General features: G+C 38.9%; 1 protein-coding gene across 2 annotated transcripts in view; it reads right to left on the reverse strand.

The window, feature by feature from the left end:
- Window positions 1–27,679, reverse strand: part of PLXDC2 (plexin domain containing 2) — a 412,633-nt gene that overhangs the window by 228,004 nt on the left and 156,950 nt on the right. For both annotated transcript variants that reach the window (XM_070255121.1, XM_014737064.3), the window contains exon 3: window positions 22,526–22,737. In XM_070255121.1, the coding sequence (XP_070111222.1) occupies window positions 22,526–22,737 (212 nt within the window). The remainder of the gene's footprint in view (window positions 1–22,525; window positions 22,738–27,679) is intronic.

The following is a 27,679-nucleotide window of genomic DNA, read 5'->3' on the forward strand; positions in this document are numbered from 1 at the left end:
AGTTTATTATTCTTGAAATTTCCACGTTCTATTACAAAAACTTCCCAAGCCACCTCTATCAGTAGTCTATTGCTGGGTAATAAATAACCCCAAAACTCGGTGGCTTGAAACAACCACTCATTTGTTTGCGATTCTGTTGAAATGAACTGGGCTCAGCTGGGCGTTACTTCCATGGCACACGGTGTCACCTGAGTTCACTGCTGGTTTACAGCCAGTTCCCATGTTGGCCTGGGGCTGGCTGTGTTCACGTGGCCTTAGTCACACATTTAGGGTCTTTATCCCCATGTGTCGTCTAGTTCCCGAGGAGGCGAGATTAGGCTTATTCACAGGGTAATGGAATCTAAGAGAAGAAGGGTGGGAGCTGCCAGCCTCTGGAGGCACAGCTTTGAAGCTGCACAGCATCACTTTTGTCCCATTCGTTTAATCAGAACAAGTCACAAGGTATGGTCTGGATTCCAGGGGTGGGAAGACAGAGCCTACCTCTTTATGGGAGGAACTGTAGGAACTTTTGGCCATTTTTAACCCCCCTCCAATATAAGCTGTTTTGCTGCATGTAAACATAGAGCTACTTTGCCCCCAGGAGATGCTACACCATTTCCATTTCAGTGAGAGACCATTTGAGGATACCCTTGGGTAGCTTCAATTAAAAAAAAAAAATCTGTAAAATGGCTTTCATTTGACATAAGGTGCTTTTAACAATGTAAATTTTCCTACTACTTTCTAAATAAGAATTTAAAAGCCCATTTCAAAGATAAATTCTTCTAGGATCACATCTTAAAAGAAGGTAAATCTTGTTGCCAAGTCACTTAACTTTAGGGACCTGATGTCGAGGTCACACGAGGGAAGAGCAAAGGGAGAGAGGTTGCAATAGTTTCATGAGCCATTGGAAACAAAGGAGCACAAAGAAAAGCACAATCTTTGAACAGCTTTGTTTTAAAATTACCCATGCTAGGTTCAAACAACTATTTTCATAGCATAGTTTTGCTGACTTTGCAGAAAGATTCCCCTTCGGATCTATAAAGCTGGCATTTCTACCTTGCAATAAAATTACAAGATAGTCAGAAAAGATTTTATTTCAGTGAAGTCTGAGAAGCATGTTTTCCTTTTTTGCTTCTGTCTTACAAAACCACACAGGGGAAAATCAGTGTTATTAGCTTCTCGCTTTACCAACAACTAGCTGGAAAGACCCCAAGAAAAATATACGGAGGTCAAATTTTCAAGAGAATACAATCTAACGTAGGAAGATACTATAAAATGGCCTATTTATTTACAAGCACTTCTTTTAGGTGCCACTCATTCAAGCTAACAAGTATTTATGATGCAGTGATTGTGTCTGCGGGAGGCCTTGAGCTCAGTGTTGTGAAGGGCAAAAGATGTCTATGTTATAGTCCTTGCTCTCCAGAAACCCATAACAGACTGAGACAACGCAGGGTCTCAAATCTCTCCATTTCAAACCAGTACGAGGTAAGGGCTGTATTACTGGCAGAGGCAGCTCTATAAGCCATCTGAGCAGGAAAAAATCTCATTCAGTTTTAGTGATTTAAAAAAAAACTGAGTTCATAGGAGTCATGGTATTTAACCTGGGCCTTGAAAAATGATTTGGAACTTGAGATGGCCATTCTAGTCAGAGGGACTGGTCTGAACACAGGGGAACAAGCAGAAAACAAGTGGGAAGGTTACAGAAACTAACTCGACTAATAGGCACATATAGGCGAATAATGTGAAGTGAATGCAGTTAGATATGTAGAATTTAGATTGCACAAACCCTTGAATGTCAATCTAGAAAGTCTGAAACTGATTCTGTGTAAAATGAGAGGCTTGAAAGTAATGGATTAAATGTGGACTTAGAAGGAACAATCTAGAAAATAGGATGGACTAGAGAAAGGAGAGATTAGAATCAGACATTGGTTTGGAAGCACCACAATAGTCAAGAATAAAATCATAACAGCTTCAATTAGGTTGCTAAGATGAAGATTAAAGGGAAAGAGGCTCGTGTGAGAAAGACTGAAGAATCTGAAAGACCTGCCAGTATTTAAGAGGGAAAAGAATACTCAAAGGTGACGCGGAAGCATTTCATCACGATAACTGGGACGACCTGGACAGTTCAGAGTAACTGATGCCAGTTAACATTTTAAAGCAGAACTTGACATATCTACATGTCATTTTAAATGCTAAAAAACAAACATAGGAAAATAAATATCATGGATTTCCAAGAACAGTGCACGCCAATGGTCACTGAACAAGGCCTTAGGAGTAACCAGATGTAATTGAGAAGGCTTCTCATATGCAAATAACACCAGCATTTCTATCCTTCTCTCACTAAGTACTTGAATAAATGCTCAAAGCAGGACGGTGAAATGAGCTGAGGAATGCCTTTGAACTACAGGACTGGTTCCCAAACACATCTACACAGTAGAATCACCTGGACATCTTTTAAAAATTCCAAACCTTGGACCATGCTCCAGCCCAATTAAATCAGAATCTAGACTGCGGTGCAGAGTGCGGTCCCAATGTGCAGACAACGCTGGGAACCACCGAACAAGCGCAAATATCAGCAATTAGCTGAAATTTCCGGTTTGCAACTGAACATGTTCTATTTCCACATGATCATGCCAAAATCAAGATTTTAGAAATATATAAGAATTCAACTTCTCCTTAGAGAGATGATCAAAAATTAGGAATTTCAGTTTTTTAAATGCTGAGCTTACTACTTGCCAAACCCCACAAAGCAAGGTTTATATTCCGGAGAACTGTAGGAATAATAAACTGTCCTTCTTCTGTTTGTGAAATGGCCACACTTAGAGCTCCGGCCATGTTGAAATTGATTTCAAGAAAGAAGACTGAGTCCAGATTTCTCTTCCTTAATGAATATCAGATCTGGAGAATTTCTGGGATGTTTTCCGAATGTTTGTACATGTTCCAAATAGCATAAATTTGGAATCCTCACATCATAGTTTCTGCTGCATTAATTTGATATAAAATTTTATGTTGTTTTTTTCCCCAGGTAAACCAGCTGTGAAACAAGTATCAAGATAAAGTGACTTCAAAAGAGCAATGGATGGGCTGCATCATTTTGAGGTATCAACACAATTTTAAAGATCATTAGTCAGTCTGCAAGTATAATCATCAGGCTTTGCATAAATGTGCAGTGCAAAGAATTAAACAGGGATAAATTGAATGTGACTATACCAAACACAATACTAATTATAAATGCTCCATAGAAAAAGGTTAGACTTAGCTTTGGGAAGTTTAACTTTGAGTATTTTTAATCATTATCCTTGATTCACAAAAGAACACAAATTGAACCATTTTTCTGAAATTATACAGGTTTACTTCTTTCTTTCTTTTCAGAAGATGAGTCATGCACGTGACTGAATTGACCAGTTCATTCTTGTTTTTGGCATTTGTAACCTGGGGTGGACACTCAAAGAGGAGAATCAGCCTTCTTCTGTTTCCAAGTGTTTGCGGTTCAAATATCAACCAGCCACCATTTTAGATTAAATATCTTCCCCTTTGATATCAGGACATTAAGAAAAATGATTCAGGCGAAGTCTATAGGAAACATAAAAGACAGTTCCTTCATTTATGCTGTGTATGGTCTAGTAGGAGACATAGGCATCAAGTGATGGTATTAATAACATACCCTAGGGCCATTTGAATATATATATTTAAATATTCATATAAGCAGAGAACTTCCATTGGCTCATGGATTTCCTCTGCCTGGACTTGGGTATCTAAGTAGTTCTCTTCACTAATCTACAGTGTGAATAAACATGGCTTAGAAAAGTCACCAGTTAATAAAATGAATTCAGCTACTTTGTATACACAATTCAAAATATTGCTTAATGGTGAAAATATTAAAAAACCCAGGGAAAAAGATGAAGAAAGCATATGTCAAAGTTACCCTTAGGTTTTCCTCTGGAAAGAACATTATTAGCCCAGAGAGTAAGGGTGGAGACCATGGAGAGAAGGGTGAGGAAAAAGATGTCGTATGTTCACTCAGAGAGTGAAGAATGTCATCAGTTCTTTGGAGTCAGACGAGTGAGAACAGGCATGAACGAACACACTAGTGTTCTGTTAAAACTAGCGAAAATTCAAAGTTCAATCCAGGACTTTGCACTAGGCTATTCTGACTTGACGATTTGTAAATAATCAGTCCAAGATGCAGGGCATAGTTTCTCAAATCCAACACATAGCTGGTCCCTTGATGTGGCGGAGATTTTAAACAACTCATGATGGCCTAGAGGTTTTTATTGCAAAAGTAATGCCAACAATGGTTTGCAAATCATGTAGAGGAATAACAGGCATGATTTTTAAAGCCGAGGAGGCAAAACAAACAGATTCCCTTGAAAATTAAAAGTGATCATTCCCCCTAGAATATCTTATTAAGCAATAAAATCATTCACAGGTTGATCTTTTAAATAAAAGAGCTTTGGAAAGTGGCGACCTGAAAATAACTTGTTGTTTGCATACTTATCAATGCATTTATGATGCAGGGAAATACTTTAGATCCACAGTAAAGAATTCATAATATAGTGGTTCCCAAAGAGAAAAATATGAAAAAAATAAGGGTAATTTGGTGATTTTTTAAAAAAGGTACATTTAGCTTTACACCTATTATTTATTCTAATATCATGTTCTATTTATTTTAAATGTTTTATCTCTGAAATGATAGGGACTGTAGATAATATATATTTTTAAATGTCATTACTTTTCAAATGAAAACATTGTCCTTTGTTTTTTTAATTTTGATTTTATGATGATACCCAAACTCCAGAGGCCACCACCACAGTGGTTTTTGCCTTCCCCTTCAGAGGTACATTAGAACACCTTTAAAGAATCAAAAATGTTGGTCATAAAATTGCTGAGCTAAAGCCTGGAGGATTTCTCGTACTCTGGCAAAGTATATTTTATTCACAAGGACTCTAGGAAAGTTACAAGGTTCCATCTTCAAAGTCAAACTCTCCTTCCCTCTGCAAAGGAGAATAATGAGCCTAGCAAATGAGTATTTGAATGGCTTCACATGTCTTCTTCTTGGTCCAGAGCTCTGAAAACTCCCTCAGGTCATTATGGTTGCCTGTGAGCAGCTAAGGAGCTACTGTGCAGGCACGGAGAGGCACAGCCAACTCTTCAAAGCTGGGGTGGTGAGGTGGAGGAATTTGCTCACGTGTTCCTGATCTTCTAAACTTTATTCCAGAAAGCAGCCTCTAAGGGCCCTCTGGGGACCGAGCAGTCCATAGGAAAAATAAGCCCATGGAGTGACTACATTAGGGCCCAAGTAATGCAAACTCCCTCACCCACCTTCAAAGAGCTCTGGGCTTGGATTTCAGCCTCATCCTTCGGTTCTTCTTGTGCCACTCTCTCCCCACTCACTTGGGCAGGTTGGCCTTCTCTCAGTTCCTGGAATATATCTACCTCCACCCTGCTCACCACCTTCTCAATATGCTGCTTTCCCTACCTGGAATGCTCCATCCCCTGAGGATGCTATACCATTAATGTCTCAATGTAAATTCCACCTCTTGGCAGATGTCATCTCCAATTAGCTTATCTTAGAAGGCCCTCTCAGCTGATAACCCTTATCTCTGCACCTACTTTGTTCCTTCCTATTCATGATTCTAGATTTATTTCTTTACTTTTTTTCTATCCACCCCTGCTAGATTGTAAGCTCCAAGAAAGCACGGTTCGTATCTGCTTTATTTACTAAGAAAATACTAGCAACTAGCACTGGTTAAATATTTGTGGAATGAATAAATGAAGAAATGGATGGACGAAACCTAGGAACTTTATTGTTTTATCTTGTAAGAAAATATATTCTGAATTCCTAAATGTCCGTTAATAAATTCATAGAGAATAAGTCAATGTATACTATTTACCCAATAGTAAGTGTGAGACAGTTGCTAGTCTGCTACTTGACGCATAATAGTTCCATGATGAATTCTTGCTGCATACAGCTGTGAGTTCAGCATTTTAATAATAAATAAGATAAAAAATATGACTAGAGGAGAAAGATCTAAATGATTGGGATCTGTAGGTCAAGTCATGTGAGAAATGAATGGGGAAAAGACCACAGATGACAAAGAAGACTTGACCTTGCTGTGCACAGAGATCAGAATAAGGATTGGTGGGTGAATGTTCCAGGGATGAAATATTTGACTAAGGATGAGGAAACACTTTAACAAATTAAGATGTCAAAAACAGAATTTTCTGTCTTAAGACAGGGTGAAATTCCCGTTAGGAGAATTTGAGCAAACGCTGATGGGGATGTTATAGATAAGATTCCTGTATTTGGATAAGAAATGCATTTTATAATAACTGAGGTTATTTCAACTATCTTTAACTATACTTAACTACATTTAGTTCAGCCAGATTTAAAAATACTTTCTAAAGCAATTGGTGAGTAAATAAACAGTTTGCTATTCAGACAGAAAATAACCTGAGATCAGTCGGAATTTTCCCATAAAAAGCTCTAGATTATTTTTTGTCTTCTCCACGATCTTTTATTTTTATGTTCTATCCCTGGCTTGCACTCATTTATTTGGGTCAGAGCTCTTAGGACACTATTTACCCTATGTGATATCTCGTTCTAAACAGGGTTATCTGGGGTGAAGAAAATCTTGTTAATCAATGTTGAATTTTTTTCCAGACATTAATGTTCACTGAAAGATACATGCAAGTATGAGCGGTTCTGTTCACTATGCAAAATGTGGTAGAGATGTGAAGGGTTTAGCTATACAATTCAGCTTCCAAAATACTGTAGCCTAAAACTTTCAGAACATTAAGGAAATATTGTTTACAAACAATAGACCATGAACAGAGAGATATATACCAAAACCAGGTTAAGGAATCTCCCCAGCACCACAAACAAGGAATCCAGATGAACGAAGAAAGAGAAAGTGCAGAGTCTGCTAAGTTGATGTGGCTACTTTTCTTTAAAAGAGAAACTAATGGGTTCACTGGGAAATGTGCCATGAGGAAATGGGTAGAAAGAAGACACAATATGAGGCGTGTATTGTCAAGATCCATGCAGCCAGTCACATGATGGAAGAGGAAGTAGATTCTCCCCAATAAGAGTAACCTACACTGTGGCTGAATTCGTATGGGAAGGTTAGGTGTCCAACGGTTGGAGACTTCATAAGGACCCCTTTCAGAAAATGTCATGCAATACGGCATCTCTCTACACGCACTAGATATCACAGTCCACTCAGGCAGCCATAACAAAATACCACAGACTGAGTGGCTTAAACAACCAAAATTTATTTTCTCACAGTCTGGAGGCTGGAAGTCTGAGTCAGGGTGCCAGCGTGGTCAGGTTCTTTTAAGAGCCTTCTTCTTGGTTTGCAAATATCCGACTTCTCACTGTGTCCTCACATGACCTTTCCTCAGCGTGTGCACATGGAGAGAGAGCTCCAGTCCTATCAGATTGGGACTCTACCCTTATGCCCTCGTTTAACCTTAATTATCTCCTAACAGCTCTATCTCCAAATACAGCCAGAGGGGCATTAGGGCTCCAGCATATAAATTTGGTGGGGAGAAGGGGCATAATTCAGTCCACAGCAGCAGGTATCAGCTACCAGGAATCAAGAGAGAACTGCAGGTGGTGGTGCATGACAAAGGGTTGGCTGGGATCAGGGGTCAGAAAAGGAATGTGGGTCCTTATCCTGGCTCTGCCAATAACTTGTCAATCTAAACTGAACCAAGTTACTTCATCATACCTCTAAAGCAAGTGTTTTGTGTAAGGTACCACTTATACATGTACAAACTGCTGTAAAACTGAAAAAAAATGCAAAATCACAGAATAAAAGTCAAACAGTCAGTTATTTGGTTAAGTTTCATTGTTTTTTCTTCCAAATCGATGTGCAAATTAGAAATGCTTATGGCTATTTTATATATACTCAATACTATTGAATAAATGGCAATCACACAATTATACAGTTTAATGCATTTGTTATTTGTTTTTTTAGTAAAGTGGTTATAGACACAGACCAGACCACAAGTCTGTCATATTAAAAGTTGAACCTTTCGCCAATGTTTCAAATCACCCTGACTTTCTAAATTTGTCTTGCTTGTAAGTCTAAAATCTTTCAGTATTCTAAGAAAAAAAAAAGATTACTTGAAAAAATGCCATTGTTAAAGTTACAATATTTATATGTAATTAATACCATATGTAAAAGTTTTTCTCATTATTTCTAAATACTTTTGAAAGCTTGGGAATATCGAATCGATCATAGCCAAGCAGTAGATTTCTCAAGACTACGATTTCATGCACTGTAATATTTCAGAAGAACAAGAAAATAATCTCAGAAACTTCCTTCAAAATAAGCAGTGAAGGTCAGACCTCTAAAAGCATCTCCCGCTTCTTCTTTTCAATAACATATTTTCAATGGAAGCAATCGGAAGTAGTCTACTGGACTGTACTTACATAAAATAAGTATAGAAGAAAAATAAGACAGAAGAAGTCTGGAATGTAACTCCAAGAATCATATTATGTTCGATTGAATTCAACTCATCGCATAGTACGCTGCCTATGGAGTAAATATGAAGGCCATAGTGAAGTGCCTCCCAGAACATGGAAATAAGATGGCCCTCTGGGACATGACCTAGTAAGTTACTATCAATTAAGAATATTATTAGTCATTGGTTTGGTATATACCAGCAATAAGATCTGGTGGCCCACTGGAAAGATGGATAGATGGTAAAATATTTTATTTTACCATCACTGTGTTGGTCTACATGTGATTAAGAAAAAAAATTAAATGAATAGCCAACATTTAAGTGTTTGGATATCTCTTGAGAAACTAGAAGATCTGGCATTTGTGCCCACATTCCCACATGGTCCCACATAGCAGCAGACACTTCATTAGGCTGGGCCTTCTTGTTCTGGTCTGCCACAGTCCCCATGATCCACCATTTTCCTACATGCAAGAAGAAATTCCCTTGCAATAAATCATGCCACATGCACTGATGTCTTTTTCTTTTTAAACACCTCAACTATTACCAGCGTGACCTCAAGGACATTTTAATATGACAAACAAATGTAAATCCAGTGATTGTCTCTAAATATGGGACTGAAGCGTTTGAGGATACTCAGAACTCTCAACAAGGCAATTTTAGTGAAATCTCAGGAAAACAAATTTGGAATGTGCTAGTAATTTAGGAAGTGGAAACCTAATCTACTATATGAAATTTCGTTTGGAGGAAGTCTATGCGAAGAGAAAGGGAGTAATCAATCCAAAAGAGTGGTTAACACAGACATTTTTGAAAATGGAGTTCTATTACTTCATGTTAGAAGTAGGCAGATACATAATCCATCAAGAAAATGGAAAGAGAAGTTCCAGATTGATCACATCACAGAGGACCTTGGAAATAGATCTCTCCTGATACCTTACAGGAGGTTAAGACACAGCTTACTCTATACTATGTCTGTACACAGACACAAATTACTCTATTAAAGGAAGCCTATGGCCATGGTTGATTCGCCAAGGAGTAAATGGGTTCACAATCCTGGAAGGGTCCGGTGTTTTCACGAGCCTCATCCCTTTTTCTCCTATCTAGATGCCCAATGGCTCCTGCCTATCTTAGAAGCACTATGATGCCTGCTGCCACCGGAGAAAGCCCAATTAACAGTCAGGCAGGTAGTTTAAGATTCACAGCACTGGCTTCAGGTTTTCTGCCATCACCGGCATGGGAAGAAATCAGAAGGTGCTTCTCTGTCTCTGTCTCTATCTGTCTCTCTTTTCCTCCAGGCATGTGTGCTTTTCTAGCATTTCAATTTGTGGTTGCCTGAGAGGGGAAGCCGAAAGAAAGGCAGAAAAGTGGATAAAAACAGCCACAGTAGCAGCAAAACGACCAACGTAAGAGCAGGAGCTGCAGCAGGCTTGCTAAAGCCAAAGGATATTTTTCCTGCAAGTACAACCTTGCCGTTGCAAACTGCTGGTGGCTTTACTTTGCTCTGCTCCAGAATGATACAAGGAGTGATGCTATTAATACCAGTGTTGTTGTCCCTTCCAATTATTTTGTATGTGGACAGCCTCAAACACGTAATTCTTCAAAATACAGCTTGGTAGGGTGGAGGGAGAAAACTTGCACATGTAGCATGGGCTTCAATCAGCACAAGTAGATGGAGGACTCAGTGGAAACAAACATGTTTTCCAGAAAGGCACTGCGGATGTATCGCTGTTCCTGTGCCCTACAGACACAGGATAAGCACCTTCTCTGCATCTCTGTAACCACCTTACTTTCTCTCATCCTTCAGAAGAAAATGATACTCAGATCATTTGAGTGCAAAAACATATTTACAGCTGTACCAAGAATCCCAGTGGACAAACGATAATCGCGTACCCCACTTCACTACTCATTTTAATATGGAAATGACCAAGAAAAATATCAGGCTTTTGTTGGTAATCTAGTTTTAGCTCTTGTCACATTCTCTTTTACTTACAGTCTAAGCCACAATTGACTCTTGGTTTTCTTGGTCAAAAAGGAAGTAAAGTCTCTCTATCCTTTCTGGGGTTTATGTCTAACCCTCAGTTAAATACTGCTCTCCCTGCATCCAACAACATTTGCTTCAAATCAGTGAATGCCTTATGAACATCAACAAAGCACCCGGCATTGTTTCATCCCTCACAGAGGTTGTAATCTGAGCCAGATTTCCCTAGATCTGGTATTTTGAAATAGTCTGGTCATTTCATGGCTATATGGTTTGGAGTGATATCCACAGAGTTTCAGTTGTCAAACCCTGCTTTAAACAGAGAGGTACTTTCACTTACTCCAGAAGAGATCTCCTTTATATTTTTCCCATGGACTTCCAGTAATGGAGACTAAGAGAATGGTTTCAGATGACACTAGGCTGTGAGTTTCTAGTCAGAAGAACTACTTAGCTGAGATGGCAAATTTGCCACCAACAAAGAAGAGGGACCACAATGACTGAAGTAGACCCAGGTGAACAAGCCTCACAGGTGTCCGTATGCATATGCTGGAAGGGGTAAATGAAGGAAGAGAAAACTGGAGGACCTCATATGAGTTTCTCTATAGCCTTGAGTCTACCATTTTATCTCCTTTCCTATCTTCCTAATTCCTGATCCCCATTAGTTAAGAAAATCCATGATGCTTTGATTCCTTTCATTGTGGCTCCTCCTTATCTTCCAGAGCCACAATCTAAAGAGCATATTGAAAGCTTAAGGCATTCACTGAAGCAAAACGGAGTCGTGGCCAGTCCTCCATGTAGCTGTTTAATTTGTACTGCTGCCCCTGTGAGAAAAACATGCTGGTTGTATTGTTCAGGGAAATAGGACACCTAATTCAAGTGTAAACTAAGTATAAGGAAGAAGAAACCACTGAAGACACCATTTATTTCCCCCCCAGAGGTGATTTTTATTTACAATGATTATTAATGATGTACGCACACATATGTGTGCACATACATATATATATACACACACAAAGCATACACACACACATACATAGACACACACACAAACACATAGCTACAAATTACCAAAATGTCTATTTACAGTCCTAGAAAAAAAATATCTCCAATATATAGCAACCTTGCCTCACATAGGATTTTTAAAACCACTACCTACAACGCCAAGATCTTTGGTTTTAATTTTGCAACTGCAGCCCAAAGGAAGACAGTGATACATTGATATTGTGGCTGTTGAGCAGACAGAAGCTCATGGTGGAAAGCGCTGTTAGAATAAAAAGGAGCAAAGTGAGAAAATTAATGTTTGTCCCAGATTCTGCTTCCACACTGTCAACTCACTCATTGCTTCATTTCGTGGACTGTTTCAAAGTTGGAAACCATTTCCTCTTCCTAGATTCTTTATCACCAACATTCAGAAAGTCAACAGAAAATCAGGAAGAACAGTCCCACGGTCATTGACTATTTACTGTAATTTGCATTCACAAGTGATCACCAACTAAAAAAAAACTGCTCCCTCTGAAAATGTTCAAACATTTTTCTTAAGAAGATAAAAATGTGAAGTTTTTTCTTTTGTCCCTGTATGCAAATAACTTTGATTATATGCAGAATATTTCAATTTTCTTTTTAATAACAAGGTAAGAAATACACCTTTACAAAGCGAAAGTTTTGAAAAATCCTTGAACAAAGCATGTCAAATACATTCTAAATCTGCTCAGACCATGGTGAATCCATTCAATGAGGCAAAATAACTTTTTGACCATCACGGCAAACGTGATCTTGATTTCCGGTTAAGCTCTTTGAAGACCAACAAGTAACTGTAGCTGCTTTCTGAAGTCTTCTGCCTTAAACGGACTCACGTTGGATGGGCTGTTGGCAAAAGGGAAGAAGGCGGGCTTTTGAATGCATTGATTACTTTATTTCTTTAGGTTTATGGATGGAAAATAGCACTGTCCACAGAGCTTTGTGAGAAACAATAATATACAAAGATTTGTCTAAAAAGTTTGTTTACCGTTAGAATATAATTTTACTATCACCAGGTCCAATTAGTAATATGAGAAAAATATTTAATGAATACTTATTTTGGTCTGGCACATTTCTATATTTATTCATAAAGTTGCTTTCTTACCCTTTGAATTGCATTTTTTCCATTTGAATACAACACTCTTCTATTCTGGTAAAGATTAACCCAATTCACTTGTAAAACTAATAAAGTGATATCCGATTACTCAAAGGACAGAGAAAGATCACAAGTCATTCCTCTAACTGGTATTTAAGAAAGAGAAAATGATTGTTTATGCCTGGTTTTTAAGATAACAGATCATTCTACATACTATTTACAATGGACAGATTAACTGTTTTAAGTTCTTTTGGAAGGTTTGCTGGTGTTCCTTATAAATATTTTCAGAACATGAAATTTTAAATGATCTTTTATTCCAGAATAAGTAAAGATTTGCATTCAGGTATGAACACTGTGCAAAGCACTATAACCTAAGAAAACTGGAGAATATTATATTGTAAAGTTTTCTTAGAAAAAAATCTGAGGATCACAAATCATTGAATTCACCTTTGAAAATTATAAAATTTTCCAGACTAGAATTACGAAACTCTCAAAGGTTAGGCAGCAATATTTCTAATTAGAAAATCCCATCATAAGATGAAATATTTTTAGTTTTGGAAGTCCATAAAGACTTCCTTAATAAAAGGTACTGGGACTAACCGAAAATTTTAAATTAAACAGATAGAAATTCACTTTGCAAGTTTTCCTTGCAAATTCCTTCGGCCAAAAGTGGGATCAGCACTGTGAATCCATTATAATATAGATTGATAGATGACTGATAGGGAAATTGTCTAAAAGGCGAATGTTAGTATTTTCTGTAGCTTTGTTCTTTAAGCTAGAGATTGCGTAAATATAAGAAGTTTACAAAAAGAGCTAGAAATTACTTGTCAAAGAGAAATCGTTTCAGCAGGGTTTAATCCATTCATTCAATTCAGAGCCATGGATTCCAAACTATTATTTCAATTTAATAGCTCAGGCTTGAAATACCATATAGAAAATAGCTCAAAACAACTGTTCCCACGGGCTGCAAAGTTCAATTCTTCTCTTGTTTCCAGTCAGATTCAGACAACTACGTATTGCTTGGGCATGAACAGGAAGGTTTTCTTTCAGGGATACACAAAAAGAAAATTAAAGCAGTTTCTTTCCATTCTGAATGCTACCACCCCTTCTTAAAAGGACCTTTGGATATTGGATGTCTTCCTTAATAGAGTGGAGAGTGGTGCATTAGCAAATTTCTTTAGGACAAATGCAAAGCAATGAATGTGAATATACGTATACGTGGTTTGTTATAAAGAGACGCTTATCTACCTTAAAACTGCTTCAGAAATACAAGGGGAAGTAACAGTCCCCTGAACACTTAGCGAATATGTTATTTCTTAAAAATAGAAATACAATTTTTCATACTTTAAGTTTAAACAACCAGAAAATTATAAATGTCTCTTATATTTGTAATGTTCCACTTGTGGTGAGACCTAACAGGGTTTCCATCTAAGTCACACTATTTGACAAAGACACATGAGCATCTTCAATAAAGGTCTATAGAAACTTTTGGGTGCTACCTAAAATTACACAACATCATTGTTTACCAGAGGCTTATATTCTTGTTTTTTGCAATGAATTGGCAAACACTTGGTGTGGCTTGGTATTGGCATTGTTATTTCTAAAAACGAAGTAAGTTCATGTCATACGGGCTGGCAGATTCATTATACTACAGATCTTCCTGGGAAGAAGCAGTGGCTCCAATGCTCCCCCAGGTTTAGTGATCAAAATCATGCTATTGACATTCTTGTGCCAACTTAGACCTGTTTAGTCTTTGAGCTACAATCATTTTATTATTCTGCTTCTGATTCTGCAAAAAAAAATCACAAAAATAATCAGTTCCGAGGGCATAATCCATTAGTATAGATTGAGAGTGTCCAGTGAATGACCCCAGAAGCTCCCTCTTTTTTGCCCAGAAACCAGATAGCTGAGGAGATAGGTTATGCTCCCTGCAAGGGGATGGGCTGAGCCTGAACTCCACATTCCATGAGACCTGGTGACTCCAACTCAGGAGCTGGTATCTGACTTCTTGTAGCACTTTGTAAACTGCTGGCCGGTAAGCCCGGACTGCTTGCTGCTTGATGCTAGAATGTTTCTCTCCCCTGTGCAATTCCCCTTCATGCTTGCCCAATAAAGAGGGAAAGCAAACAGGACACATGCCTCCCGGGACCACTGTCCCACTGTGGGACACCCCTCCATGGCTGACAGCACAGGGTTTTCCAGCATCTGCTGGATTTTCTGCTTCTGAATTGCAGCCCATGCTTAGTGGCCACTTGCTCCTTCACCCTGAACCCTTTGCTCAGCATATAAAGACTGGCCACATTCTGGATTTCCAAAATAATTAATCTTTTTTTTCAGCATGATTTTAAAAAATCAGTTAGCTAAAGATCTAGACCCAGAACATTAAGCTGTACTATAATTTTTTTATTTTTTTTTTTATTTTTTTTTATTTTTTCCTTTTTCTCCCCAAAGCCCTCCGGTACATAGTTGTATATTCTTCGTTGTGGGTCCTTCTAGTTGTGGCATGTGGGACGCTGCCTCAGCGTGGTTTGATGAGCAGTGTCATTTCCGCGCCCAGGATTCGAACCAATGAAACACTGGGCCGCCTGCAGCGGAGCGCGCAAACTTAACCGCTCGGCCACGGGGCCAGCCCCACTGTACTATAATTTTTGATGTTGAAAATAATAATTTGTATAAAAGTGTATATTAAATGTCCTGTGGGAAGTTAGTGTGGGCAAAGAAGAAAAATAAGATTGCAAGATGATAGAATAGAAATTCAACTGGGTAGGAGTTCCCTGGTGCTCCCTATATTAGAATTTCCCTATCCCCATCACTAGTTAATACAAAGAGAGGCAGAGAATATAACAGAGTGCTCATGAAAGGCTAGGAGACTGAGATAGGAAAGACCCAGCGCGACATTCTTAGAATTAATCTCAGGATCTTGGTGGGGGAGGTTAAATATAATATTACTCTTTGTACACAGAGAATGAAAGAATATTATTCACTCTCAAACATAATTCTTGCTCTGCAAATAAACTGTATGACTAGAACAATTAATAATTTTACAACATGTATGCATCACCCCAAAGACTGTTTCCATGCCATTACTCTAAGTAAACTCAATTAGCCAATAGTGAAGCATCATAGAAATATTTCAGTTATTCGTTATGGAACTCTCTGAAGGATAGTTATGGATCTTTTTCCATTTTTGTTTCAATAAAGAGCTGATATGTCAAGCTAAGAATGATCTATAATTGAGCAAGATGTATGATACTCTATTTTAATCCTCATTATCTTTTTAGAGGATGAGTAATAATTACAGATAAGTTCTGCCTGATTTACTATTTTCAGAGCATTTTCTTCTTTGAAAACGAAAAGTCCTCATCAATATTCTAAAAGAAAGTGAATGGGATTAAATCAGAAGTTTAAAAATATGTGTTTTTTTGCCAGTTACCAAAACAGAAGAAATTGAAATAGATTTGTCATCAGTTAACGTACTGCCTTTGCTGATACAGAGTTGAATAAATGAGGACAATTCCCAACCCACATGAGATGGGTGATGTCAAGGTTGTAGCAGGCCACTCTCTTGGGGAAGGCAATGTCAAGGATCTGGAATGAACTCTCAGAATCAAGCAAGCACCAGAAATTTGGGCAAAACTTTGCTCATAGTGGTTAACATAAGTTAGCGATTAGAACTCTAAATATTTCTGAAATTCATATGCTTATCCATAGCCTTCCCCCTAACCACTATGTCATGTCACTCCACAACAATTCTCACCTAAATTTAATTCATCTTTTCATTCCTAGATTTGGGCTGTCTGATCTCCACTCAGTCCCCCACAGCAATATTTTAGGAGCATCAATGCAATCTTGCCTTTCCCTATTGGAAATCTTTCAGTGGCTTCCACGTACCTTCCTGATAAATCCCAAACACCCTAGCATAGCGTTATGAACTGAGTGTTTGTGTCCCTCCAAATTCATATGTTGAAATCCTAACCACCAATGTGATGGTATTAGGAAGCGGGGGTTTGGGGAGGTGACTATGTCCCAAGGGTGGAGCCCCCATAAATGGGATTATAAAAGAGATACCAGAGAGCTTTCTAGCCTCTTCAGCCATGTGAGGACACAGCAAAAGAATGGCTCTCTATGAACCAGGAAGAGGACTCTCATCAGACACTGAATCTGCCAGCTCCTTGATCTTGGACTTCACAGCCTCCAGCGCTGTGAGAAATAAATGTTTGTCATTTAAGCTGCCCAGTCTATGGTATTTTTGTTGTAGCAGCCCAAAGAGGGTAAGACAATAGTGGGAAAGGAAGTTTAAAGTCTTGCTCCTGCTTATCTGTGCAAACCTGTCTAGAAATACCTTGATACTTGACTACCTAAGTCTCCATGACTTAGTTCAGTGACACCTTGTCCCTACATTAATCATGGCTCTTTACAGAATAAGGGTCTCCTTCTGGGTAGTGATTAACCTATGCAGTATTTCTCCGCCTTTTCAACTGTGTGCCCTCACATTGTTTTCTTTCTCATCTTCCAATCTGACACCTACAAGCATTTGGACAATTTTAATTCACTGGAGTCAAATACGAGTGCTTCTTCAGGATTAATCCTAGTATCCTCTTTGCACAGCTTCTGGATTCTACAAGGACATATTGACGTCTCTGCATATTTAAAATCCCCTAAGATGGAAATGCTTCATTAAAAAAAATCTACACCAGCTTTTCATATTCATAATATACAGTAGCAGAGCTGTTCATTATCAGGTAGTACATTTATTTCTTTTGAAAAATGTCACAAATCTGCATTATCACATTCTTCTCCTATATAAATATTCTGTTCTATGAGTTCACTGAGAAGAATAGCAGCCCAGCAGTATTCTGCAAGTTTCCATTACTCTATTTCTGTGAAATGGGATGATGTGTCATATGACTACCCTATATTTATATTTATCATTGTTATTGTCAGATCTCTGAAATGGAGAAAGTCCATTTAGGCTTGAGACACATGAGCAATAGATTTTTCATTATCTCAGAATATTCAGATGTATTCTCTACACTGCAAACATACCACGGACATTCTGCCCACGGGGAACATTATGGAATTTGCCTTTTTCTTTGTAAAATAATCATCAAACAACCACACTCTTTTTTAGACTAAGCATTTGCCAGTGAATTCTTTCCTTTCAAATAGATTACCTTGTTTTGGACTGCAATAAAATATTAGAACACGCACAATAACCTTGTGTGCGGCAATTAGCAATTGCTAACTTTTTAAAGAAACATATTGTACAATTCTTAAAATCAAGATGCAGACACAATTGCCAATGTATGCCACAGCAGAAGATCAAAGAGAGTTTTTACATACGCATTTAGGAGAAAAACGGTTGATCACTAGTTTTTAGCTGCATTTATCACACATATTTGCTGACGATTCTCAATTGTACCTTCCTAAGATAATAGCTTTAACGTAAACATAGATGATACAACTGTTACATAGATGGTATAATAATCGCTCGACATGCCTTCAATTTTTAATTTGGCACCAGAATGAGAAATCCACAAGACATGTTGAAGGTAGGCAACTAAACTTAATCTAAGATTTTTCACAAAATTTATATCCTCAAAACCAATAGCTAACTCTGCTTTGTGGCCTAATCCCTTGAAACTCAAAGTGTGGTCTGTGGTCTAGCCACATCTGCATGACCTTAGAGGCACTGGCCGAATTGACAATTTCTAGGTCAGTTTGGATCGTGAAGCTACACTTACATGACCCATAAGTCCTGTTTTTAAATCTTCCCTTCTTCAAGTCATCCAGCAAATTCCATCCATGCTTTTGTTAAACACCACTGCACTGCCCCCAGCCACAGGTGCTTTTGAATCAAGGCAAAAACATCACACTTAATAATCCTTTTCAGAAATACTTTCATTGTCCCAAGAGAGGGAATACGATGCTCCAGACACTGCACGTGAATAAGTGGTAAAAACCACAGATTTGGTTCAGGGTTTTACAAAGGAATTTGAAATTGATTTCTGTAAAGTGAAGAACTGTAAGTTACCAATATCAGCTACGGGACTAGGCTGGTAAAACTGAGCATCATGCAAATCAGGAATTCTCACCAGCCCTCTCCACTCTATAAGGCACCACTGATGCTGCAAGAGCTCTGTGCCAGGAAATGACAGGGCAGCCAGCAGCCAGGTGGAGACACACACGCTGCTGATGCATGCATGTGTCTCTGGGGTCACAAAATTCACTGAAGGCTGCTCACACAAGGCTGAATCATGAATGGAATTCAACCTCACCTGAAAGTCCTGGAAGCCCTTAAATTCCCCCAAATAATTACAAAACGTAGCATGCTAGGGACGGTTTTATGACACCTCACTTTAAATACCTACCAATCAGAAGAAAGTGCTTTTCTTCTTGCTTTGCTAAGTGGTTACAAGTCCACAGGAACAGAGGAAATACAAGAAGAAAGGCCTCGTATAAATCAACATTCAGATCAACAGTGGCGTTTGCTCAGTGTTGAGTGCCCGCTTATTCACCAGGAAATACACCTGGTTTCAAAACATCTTTACATCTTTATGGGAAGAATATTTAAAAAGAAAATACGGAGAACAACAACAAAAAACTTCAATTGGAAGAGTTCTTTAACTTGGATGCTAAGCTTTACAATCCCTCCATTATCTGTTCTTGTGCAGAGCCAGAAAAAATACTGTCACCAGTTTAGGAGAATAACAGTCTTTGTTTCATAACGAATTGGTGCCAAAACGGTAAACATGCTATTGTGTTTTGTTTTTGTCTTTGTTTAGTGATGAAAATAGAGTATAAAGTCTAGACAATGGCAGAAGTGAAGAGAACATGCACAGGAGTGACATTCTGGGTAGTTTTAGTCTCCCTGGGAAACAAATTATTTTCACAGCTCCTACTATAGCCAGGGCTCTCGGGCAAAATAATTCTGATTCCTGACATCAACTTTGGAAGCATCTAAAGCATCTAAAGGAAAAAGCACACGTGTTCATTGCTTGTATTAACCATTATAAATCAAGATGCTTATTCCTAAAAGATAAGAAAGATCTTGTCACAACGCCCAGCACAGAGTAGTCACTTTATGACCATTTGGTTCCTTTCTTTCTTATTCCTGTTTAACTCAATCAGGCGAAATTATTTTCCCCAGAAGAGATGCAACAGTGTTCAAAATTACTATTTCAAGGGCCAGGATAAATAAACTTTGCAGAGAAGTTTCAGATGTGGGCTTTCGTTTCCAAAACTAGTGGTGGTGCCAAGAAGTGACTTATGGGACTGTAGAGCCCCAATAATCTCCATCGATCCCCAGAACCCCATCAAAAGAAATAAACTTTCCCAAAAAAAAGCAGTCCTCTTGTTATACAAATCTAGCTTCAAGACAAGACCCCTTCTAGCCAAAGTGAAACCCAAATTTACTCTCTCATGGATATGCAGGTGCTGCCATTACCCCAAATCATTATGTAATCAAAATGCCATTTACCTGTCCTTATATTAGAGGAAGCAAAGTCAAGCAGAAATGATAAACCTTGGGAACTGGGTAAGCCTGGGTTTGAATTCCAACTCCTTTACTTATTAATGGGATACCTTAGGAAAAAACACTAACGCTAAATCTGAAGTTGCCTTCATGTGAAAGTCATTGAGATTACCCAGTGATGCAAATCTCACTAGGCTGATGGAAGGACTAAGCAAGATAGTATCCATCACTACAGCAGCTGGTAGGTGTTAGCAGGGAGTGAACACCCAGCAAATAGCTCCCTGCACCATACTTCCTCCTTCTTTTTACTGATTCGAAACCACTGACATTATGTGCTCTCCCTCTGTTAAGGTAGAGAAGAAAAAAGTTGGCTGAATAACAAAATCACGGCTATCATTAATGACTGGGATTGTATTTTGAGGGGGGTTCAGACATCCCTGAGCGATGGAATTTTCTATTTTACAACTGATCAGGAAAATTTAGCATCCTCCATCGAGATCACAGAGTTCTAGCAATCTATGTTCTCCCCTTTTAATCTCAGCAGGGTACTAGTTCTGGGCAGAGAGTAAACACCTCTGCTTCTGTTCTGCTCTCCTTTCTTTATGCTGCACCCTAGCTAAAGAGCCGCTCAGGGAAAAATTATGTTGCCTACTTCGAGTTGCTATAACAACATTGTTGCCAAAATAGCAGGCACTCTGCAGGAGTCAGAATAGCCTCTTACAGATGTTATATGACTTCTGCTCCTGGCACATCCTCTGTTGCCTCTTAAGGGGCCTGGCTGGGGCAGCCGGGGACCACCAGAGTCACATACTAGCAAAGGAGATGTGGAGGGGTTTTGAAAATTGCTGAGCTTCTCACATGCACAGAATCCCAATGGCCTGTGCCTCAGATCTTCTAAAGATTCCCTCTCACTGTGAGGGAACAAAATGATGCCTTGCTACTCTTTGCCAACTATATAGTATCTGTTTCATGAAGTTGACCTCTTTTCCTAAATAATGAGTATTTCAGGGCAGTGAAAAGAATGCTGCTTCTTAAAAATTATAAACCTGTCACCTGGAAAAATGCAGAAACTACAACTTCAGATTGAGATAGAATATACAAATGGACAACGGCCAGACCACGGATGATAATAGAACTCTGACCCCAACCTCTACAGCAGCCAGTCCAGGAAGCCAAAACACAACATTCTCAGCAATCAGCCCAGAATGGCAGGACTTGGTTCATAACTGACAGTTTCCCTTCTTTTTCTGTTCCTGCATCCATCTCAGGAGGACCAATCACAGAAAGCCAAACATGCCCCCTAAACCAATCACGTGAGATGCTCTGCTTCTAATTAGCCCTCGTCCAGCTTCTCCATCCCAACAACCTCCCATCAGAGCTTACCTGGGCCTTCTCTTTCTGTAACTGGAAACCTTCCCAACTCCTCTGCCTGCATTTGAGTCCCTGCCAAAGGCAAGTGATGGTGGCTGACTCCCTTGCTATAGCAAACTGAATTAATTGCCAGGGTTTGTTCTCATTTGGGTGGTTTTCACTTATTTCCATAAGATTCACCTGATTGTTTCTATTATACCTAGTGTACTAACAAGATCATATTTTATGATTTGTAATGCTAAGGACAATGGAAACTTAAACAGTGCAATACCACCCTTGAGGCCTCTGGGAGACCCTAAAATCTGCCTTCAGCAAACTCCATACTCACCAAGTCAATCTCCAACCATCCTCCTCCTTCTACTTCATGGCTCCAACCACAGCAAAGAATTACTAACAATCGAAGAGTAACTAACCATCCCAATTTGCCCAGAACTGCCCCACTTTTAGTACTGAAAATCCCACACCCCAGGAAACCCCTCAGTCCTGGGAAAACTGAGACAGTTGGTCAACCCACGAGACTCCTCAGCACATCATGCCCCTGTAAGATGCAGCCGTTGCAGAAGCAATTCGCTCTGCCAGAAATCTCTCCTACCACTGGCAGGTTATCAATAGGATGAATTCCTCTCAGTCTGCCAAGCCACTGCCTGAATGCCCGCTCCTCAGCCTTTCTGACACAGCCCATTCCCCCAAACTCAAGTGGGATGGATCACTCCTTGTTCCATGCCACGCTACAGGCTCTATATTTTTTTGTACATATCACATGGCACAGGGATGATTTGGTTATGGCATTTAGAGCTCCTTACACAATGAAGTCCTTGCAAGCAGGTGCTGTATTTTACTCATCTTTGTGTCCCCTCACTGTTACCACCACACCAAGAACCTGTTTATCTGTTTCCTGAGTAAATGAATTTGTGATTTAATGGCTTAGCTACTATTTATTTAATATAATTATAATTTTATTGAATTACTGAATATTAACAAATTAATTATTAATGAATATAATGAATTCAATTGATCCTTACAAAGAAGTCCAAAAGCTCTAGCTTGAGCTGAGGTCATTGTTTATATATACATGGAAGTTGGGTGCCTTCCAAGACATGTATTCATTAATCTGTTTCAATGACCCAGATTATTTGCCTACCTCGATCTGGGTGTTGTTGTCCTGCCCATCGTCCAGGAGCAGGTCCGTGAAGCCTCTGGGCTCTGGGGAGTCTTGGCCCAGGCTTGCTCGGTTCGAGTCTACTGCCTTGAGAGAATCCGAGTTCCGTTTCCACCGGTGGCTGAATGCGTGTGAGTCCACTTCCACCTCCTCTTCTGTTTGCGGGAAGGCCTGTGCAACTTGATACTGCCAATCTGTTTGAAAAAGAAAGAAAATAATGAGTTACCACTTGTTACGAATCATACCCATGCCATCTACTAGAGCAGAAAACACATTCTGCGAGTCATGAAAATAGGAAACTCACTCACAACAGTGCAATCTGTTTAATTGTAATATTTTGAGTCGGTATGAACAACTCTGAGTAGAATGCAATTTTAGGACACGCCATAAGTCATGACAATGGTTAATGTGCAGATCCAGCAGAGTCCCTAAAACAGATGTGCAGCCCTGAAGCAATGCATTTTTATTCCCTTCCCTCCCCGCCCACCACACACATACTTCATAAACATTCTCTCGTCGTTCTGAGAAAACAAGCTACAATGCAAACAAAGGAAAGAAACCAAGTGATTTCCAGCACATTTGAAAATCAAAGTCAGACATTATTAACTTGTGAGCTGACGTTCCCTTCACCTGAGTTATGCTGGGCAGCAAAGAGACGACAATGTATTTGAACGGGTTAAATAATACATGGGATGATCTTTGTGTGAATGTGCTAAATTACCCTGTAGCTCGCAAGTCAGACTTGCTCCATCGCCTAACTCATTTAATAAACAACCCCCTCAGGAGACATCACACACGCTCTCTTTCATTTGTGCTGTTCTCACCTTGGAATCTTGTCAGGGTGGTAACGGATGACAGTGATAGGCACTTAGAGAAATGGATGGGAAGGCAAGGAGATCAAATCACAAAGGTATTTTAAAGCCATCTGTAGGGACAGGCCTTGCTGACCCAGCTCATCCTGCTACCCCAGGAGGGAAAATTAGATTTCATCATTGCTCCTAGACTTTCATTTCAGTAGGTCAGCAGGGGAAGGAGTACCACAAGTATGGGAAATTCAGTTTCTGACCAAGAAGAACAGCACTCTTCTATGCAACTATTACCAAAAGATATGAATTGACAGGCTTTATAACCAGCAGGATATGAGTTCATAAAGGGCTGAGAGAACAGTGATTTCATTATAGCTGTGCTGTTCCCCTCAATACAAGAACATTCCAAGAAGACAAAATGTATTTAATGCAGCTTATAATATCATTGAATAAGCTGCTTAGAACTCTAACAACTTAGTTAAGGCTATCATTCCTAGTCACATGCAAATGACCTAAAATATCTCCCCTTCAGCTCAGAAGGGTGCTGATAATTCTTCTAGACAGAGAGGATATTCTTCAGGTCCACCACGAACTTAAAAAATCTCCCACTCCTAACGCCTTAGTGGATACAGCTCAGAGAGAAACACACCATAGTGTTGGGAATCTAAACCTTTCCTTGGGCTCAGAGAATATTGGGGCTTAAAGAACCATGTAGACAGATATGGCCAAGAAGTCCACAGAAAGGAACCCAAGAGCCAGAAAAATGTACTGTGCTCAATTCATAGAATTGTTGTAAGGCTGAAAAAACTCACATATGTAAGGGGTTGATCACGGTCCCCTCCCACCCTCCAAATATTTCATGTTCAATAAGTGTGTCTAATCAGTATTGTCATCATCACTATAGAACACATTTCTTTTTTTAACACTGTGCCCCTACTGGCCATTGAACAGTGCTCAATAAATGTTTGTTGACTGAGTGAATCAATGGATGAATAAATTAATTGTTGAGAATAATAAGACCAAGCAGAATTAAGTAATAGAAGAAATACTGTACAAGAATTCAGGAGATCTGGGCTGGAAGTCTTTCTGATAGGTTTGCTGGATGTGAGATCTACATAATTTACAAAAGTCTCTGTGCTTTAGTTACCCAATATTTCAAATGGGAATATCTTACCTGCAGAAGCAGACAGCTTTTCTTGAGGATGTGTCAGCCTCTAAGACCTACGATTCTAGGCAAAGCTACATAAAACAATTTTATTTGCTTTATTTATATATCCTGCCTCATTATCAAAAATATATGAGGCAGCTTAGAACAAAAGTGAGCAAAAAACTTTTATAACAACCAGATAACACCTCCTAGCACAAAACTTAGGTCTACGTTAGAGAGGTGCATTTCCCTTGCACTAGGGGACAGGCTATCTGGATACAAATAATCATGTAGGAACAATTGAAAATCTATTCAGGACCCTTGTTAGAATGTCCATCTGCAGGCCTAGATACAAAAACAGTTTTAAAAAAAGTCACACAAAGAGAATGGCTCCAACCAGAGGTTTATCAGTCCTCTATGATGTAAATCAGAAAAAGTAGGCGTAATACTTCAAATAATTCATCTTTATTAAAATCTTCTAAACAGGATTTCAAAGCAACTCTTGGTTTCTTTAAAATGGGTGCTATTGTTTGATATTAATTGCCTGACATTGATTTTACCATTTTCTTTTTAGATATTTATAACACAAGACAAAATATGGTACTTTCTACCATCTCAGTTAGGCCAGTAAGGTCACACTAAGCCCTGTGGTCCTGGCACAGGGCAGGGAGGACAGGAAATAACTAACATTCAGGAACTGTCTGCATAGGAAGTCTATTTCTCAACTTCCTGGAGGCCTCTTTCTCACTTTCTCTCTGCCTTCTTACCCTAGAGAACAAATGAAAAGGAACCTCAAAACTTAAGGACAATAAAGTTAGTACTCCCCACTGTCAAGTTAATTAAACAAGGAGGCCATTACACTGAGGTGATTCTAATGTCTCAGCAGCCTGCAAGTAAGCAAACCAAAACCTAAGCCAGTAAGTGCCTCAAGGTTAAGAAACCATAAACCTAAGGACAACCAACCACAAATAGCCAACAAGGCTTTTCCAAATAAGGCAAACGCTGAAGTTATAGCCAATGAAAGAGTTTCCTTGCTTAGCTTCTACTTTTCCTCCACAAAAGTCTCTCCCTGGCTCCTGTCTGGTGGAACATGCCTAACCACTTCCGGTTTGGCACTACCTGATTCTAACAGATTTTTGCTCAAACTCTTAAAATTTTTCATATGCCTCAGTTTACCTTTTAACACCACTCTAGTTGAAGTTTGGGTAGTTTGGTTAATATGTCAAACTTTTGTTTTTGTAGTGAACATTCAAATTCATCCCTTAGCAGGATTATTGGGGGAGGTAAAGTTAACAGACAGGTAGACTGCCTATATAAAACAAGCCAAAATACTCTAGCACTTAGGAGGGTAAGTCCCCAGACAGCTGTGGGGTTTGGGTGGATTTTGTTTTCTTTTAAATTGTTTTTTAGCAGTGGCTTACAATTTTTTCTTCTCTCTGGCTTTACTGTCGCAAGCACAGCTATTACGGCCGTTGATTGGATGGCCTCCATCATGGATGTGCTTGCTCCTCCTAGAATTTGCTACCTTAAACTTTGTAAACCAATCACTCCAGCATTTGCTGGCTCTAACTGCATTTACAGAGAGTAAACAGGATCTCAGGAAGGACCTGAGGGTTTTCTAACGAGAAAATTTGTGAGCTTGAGGCCCCGGCCTCTGTGAATTTCCTTTCCATTGCTTTTTCAACCTAATTCTTTTCCTCTGGTTATGTCATGAATAAGACTACCCAATCGGGCATAGAGGAAACATTCCTCTGTGCTCATAACTCAGAAATACATGGTTCATCAAGACTGAAGTATGAAATTGGCTTAGATTCTGATCCCATTTCAGAATGATTTTTGGAGAAGATAAAAAAAGTCAAAAATGGATATTTTATAGAAATAAAGACTGAGGAAAATCAGCAAAACCACAGCCTGTTTATCTACATTGTAAATCATTCCTATGCACTTCACGAGCTTTCAAACGCATAAAAATATTTTAAATTATTCTTTAAATCACCACCAAAGTGAATCATTCGGAGGAAAGATGAAGAGATATATGTGATATAATTTTCTCTTCCCAGCTGTAATGAAAACAAAAGCAACAGGAGGGGTCTTTGAAGGGTCTGGCTGAACAGATTGTTTGCTTTCTGTCTGCTGTATGTTAATTAAACCACTGATGGAAAACCCTCAAAGATCATTTTCTCCAACATGTTTTGCTGTAGTTGTTAATCGCGTACTCACGGAAACATGAAATATATCTAATGACTCCCATTTGGATATAAGGAGACAAAGCTTAACAACATATTTCTGTACATATAACATATAAATTGATCTTAACACATTCTTGAGATTTTTTATTCAATTAAAATAGCATGTAAATTGGGACCAGCCGGTGGCATAGCAGTTAAGTTTGCGCGCTCTGCAGCCTGGGGCTTGCCAGTTCATTTCCTAGGTGTGGACCTACACACCGCTCACCAAATCATGCTGTGGCTGGAGTCCCACATATACAATAGAGGAAGATAGGCACAGATGTTAGCTCAGGGCTAATCTTCCTCAAAAAAATAAAAGCACATAAATTATGATTGAAGAAGGTAATTCATTACATTCCAAATAGAACATCATTATGAAACCCAACAATGTCTAGGTAAAACAAGAAACTCATGCATATCCTCATATTATTCTTTGCAAACCTTGCAAGTCTCTTTTGTGCTATCATACACTACAAAGTAAAATAATTTAAAATAAAAACAAAAGGGAAGAGAGTCAGCTGTGCCAGGCTACACGTTTATATACGTGTCTTATCTTAATGATTTTATTTAAATACCTGGCATTTAACTAACAGTTATATGTTGAAAACATCTTTAACCCCATTTCTTGAGTCTTGTGTACAAATCATACACACAATATATGTTGGACCACTAAGAAGTAACTGTGTAAATTGACATGAATCTTATGTCATTAAGATCCATCACGACAAGCACTTTGGTCTGCAGTTGACAGGTGAACCAAATCACCCCTCTGAATCCTCTGCAGAAACATTAAGCTTGATCACTACAAACAGATTTACCGGCTATATTAATCTGAGAACAGATGAAACTATTTGGCTAAGGTAGACTGCCATATGACTTTGCATCTCAATGTATTGCAGAAGCGAAGAGGAAATTCCCTATAAATGGTTATATCCTTGGTTATGTCCAATAGTGA

The sequence above is a fragment of the Equus caballus genome, chromosome 29 (genome assembly GCF_041296265.1).
Source record: "Equus caballus isolate H_3958 breed thoroughbred chromosome 29, TB-T2T, whole genome shotgun sequence".
Lineage (NCBI taxonomy): Eukaryota > Metazoa > Chordata > Mammalia > Perissodactyla > Equidae > Equus > Equus caballus.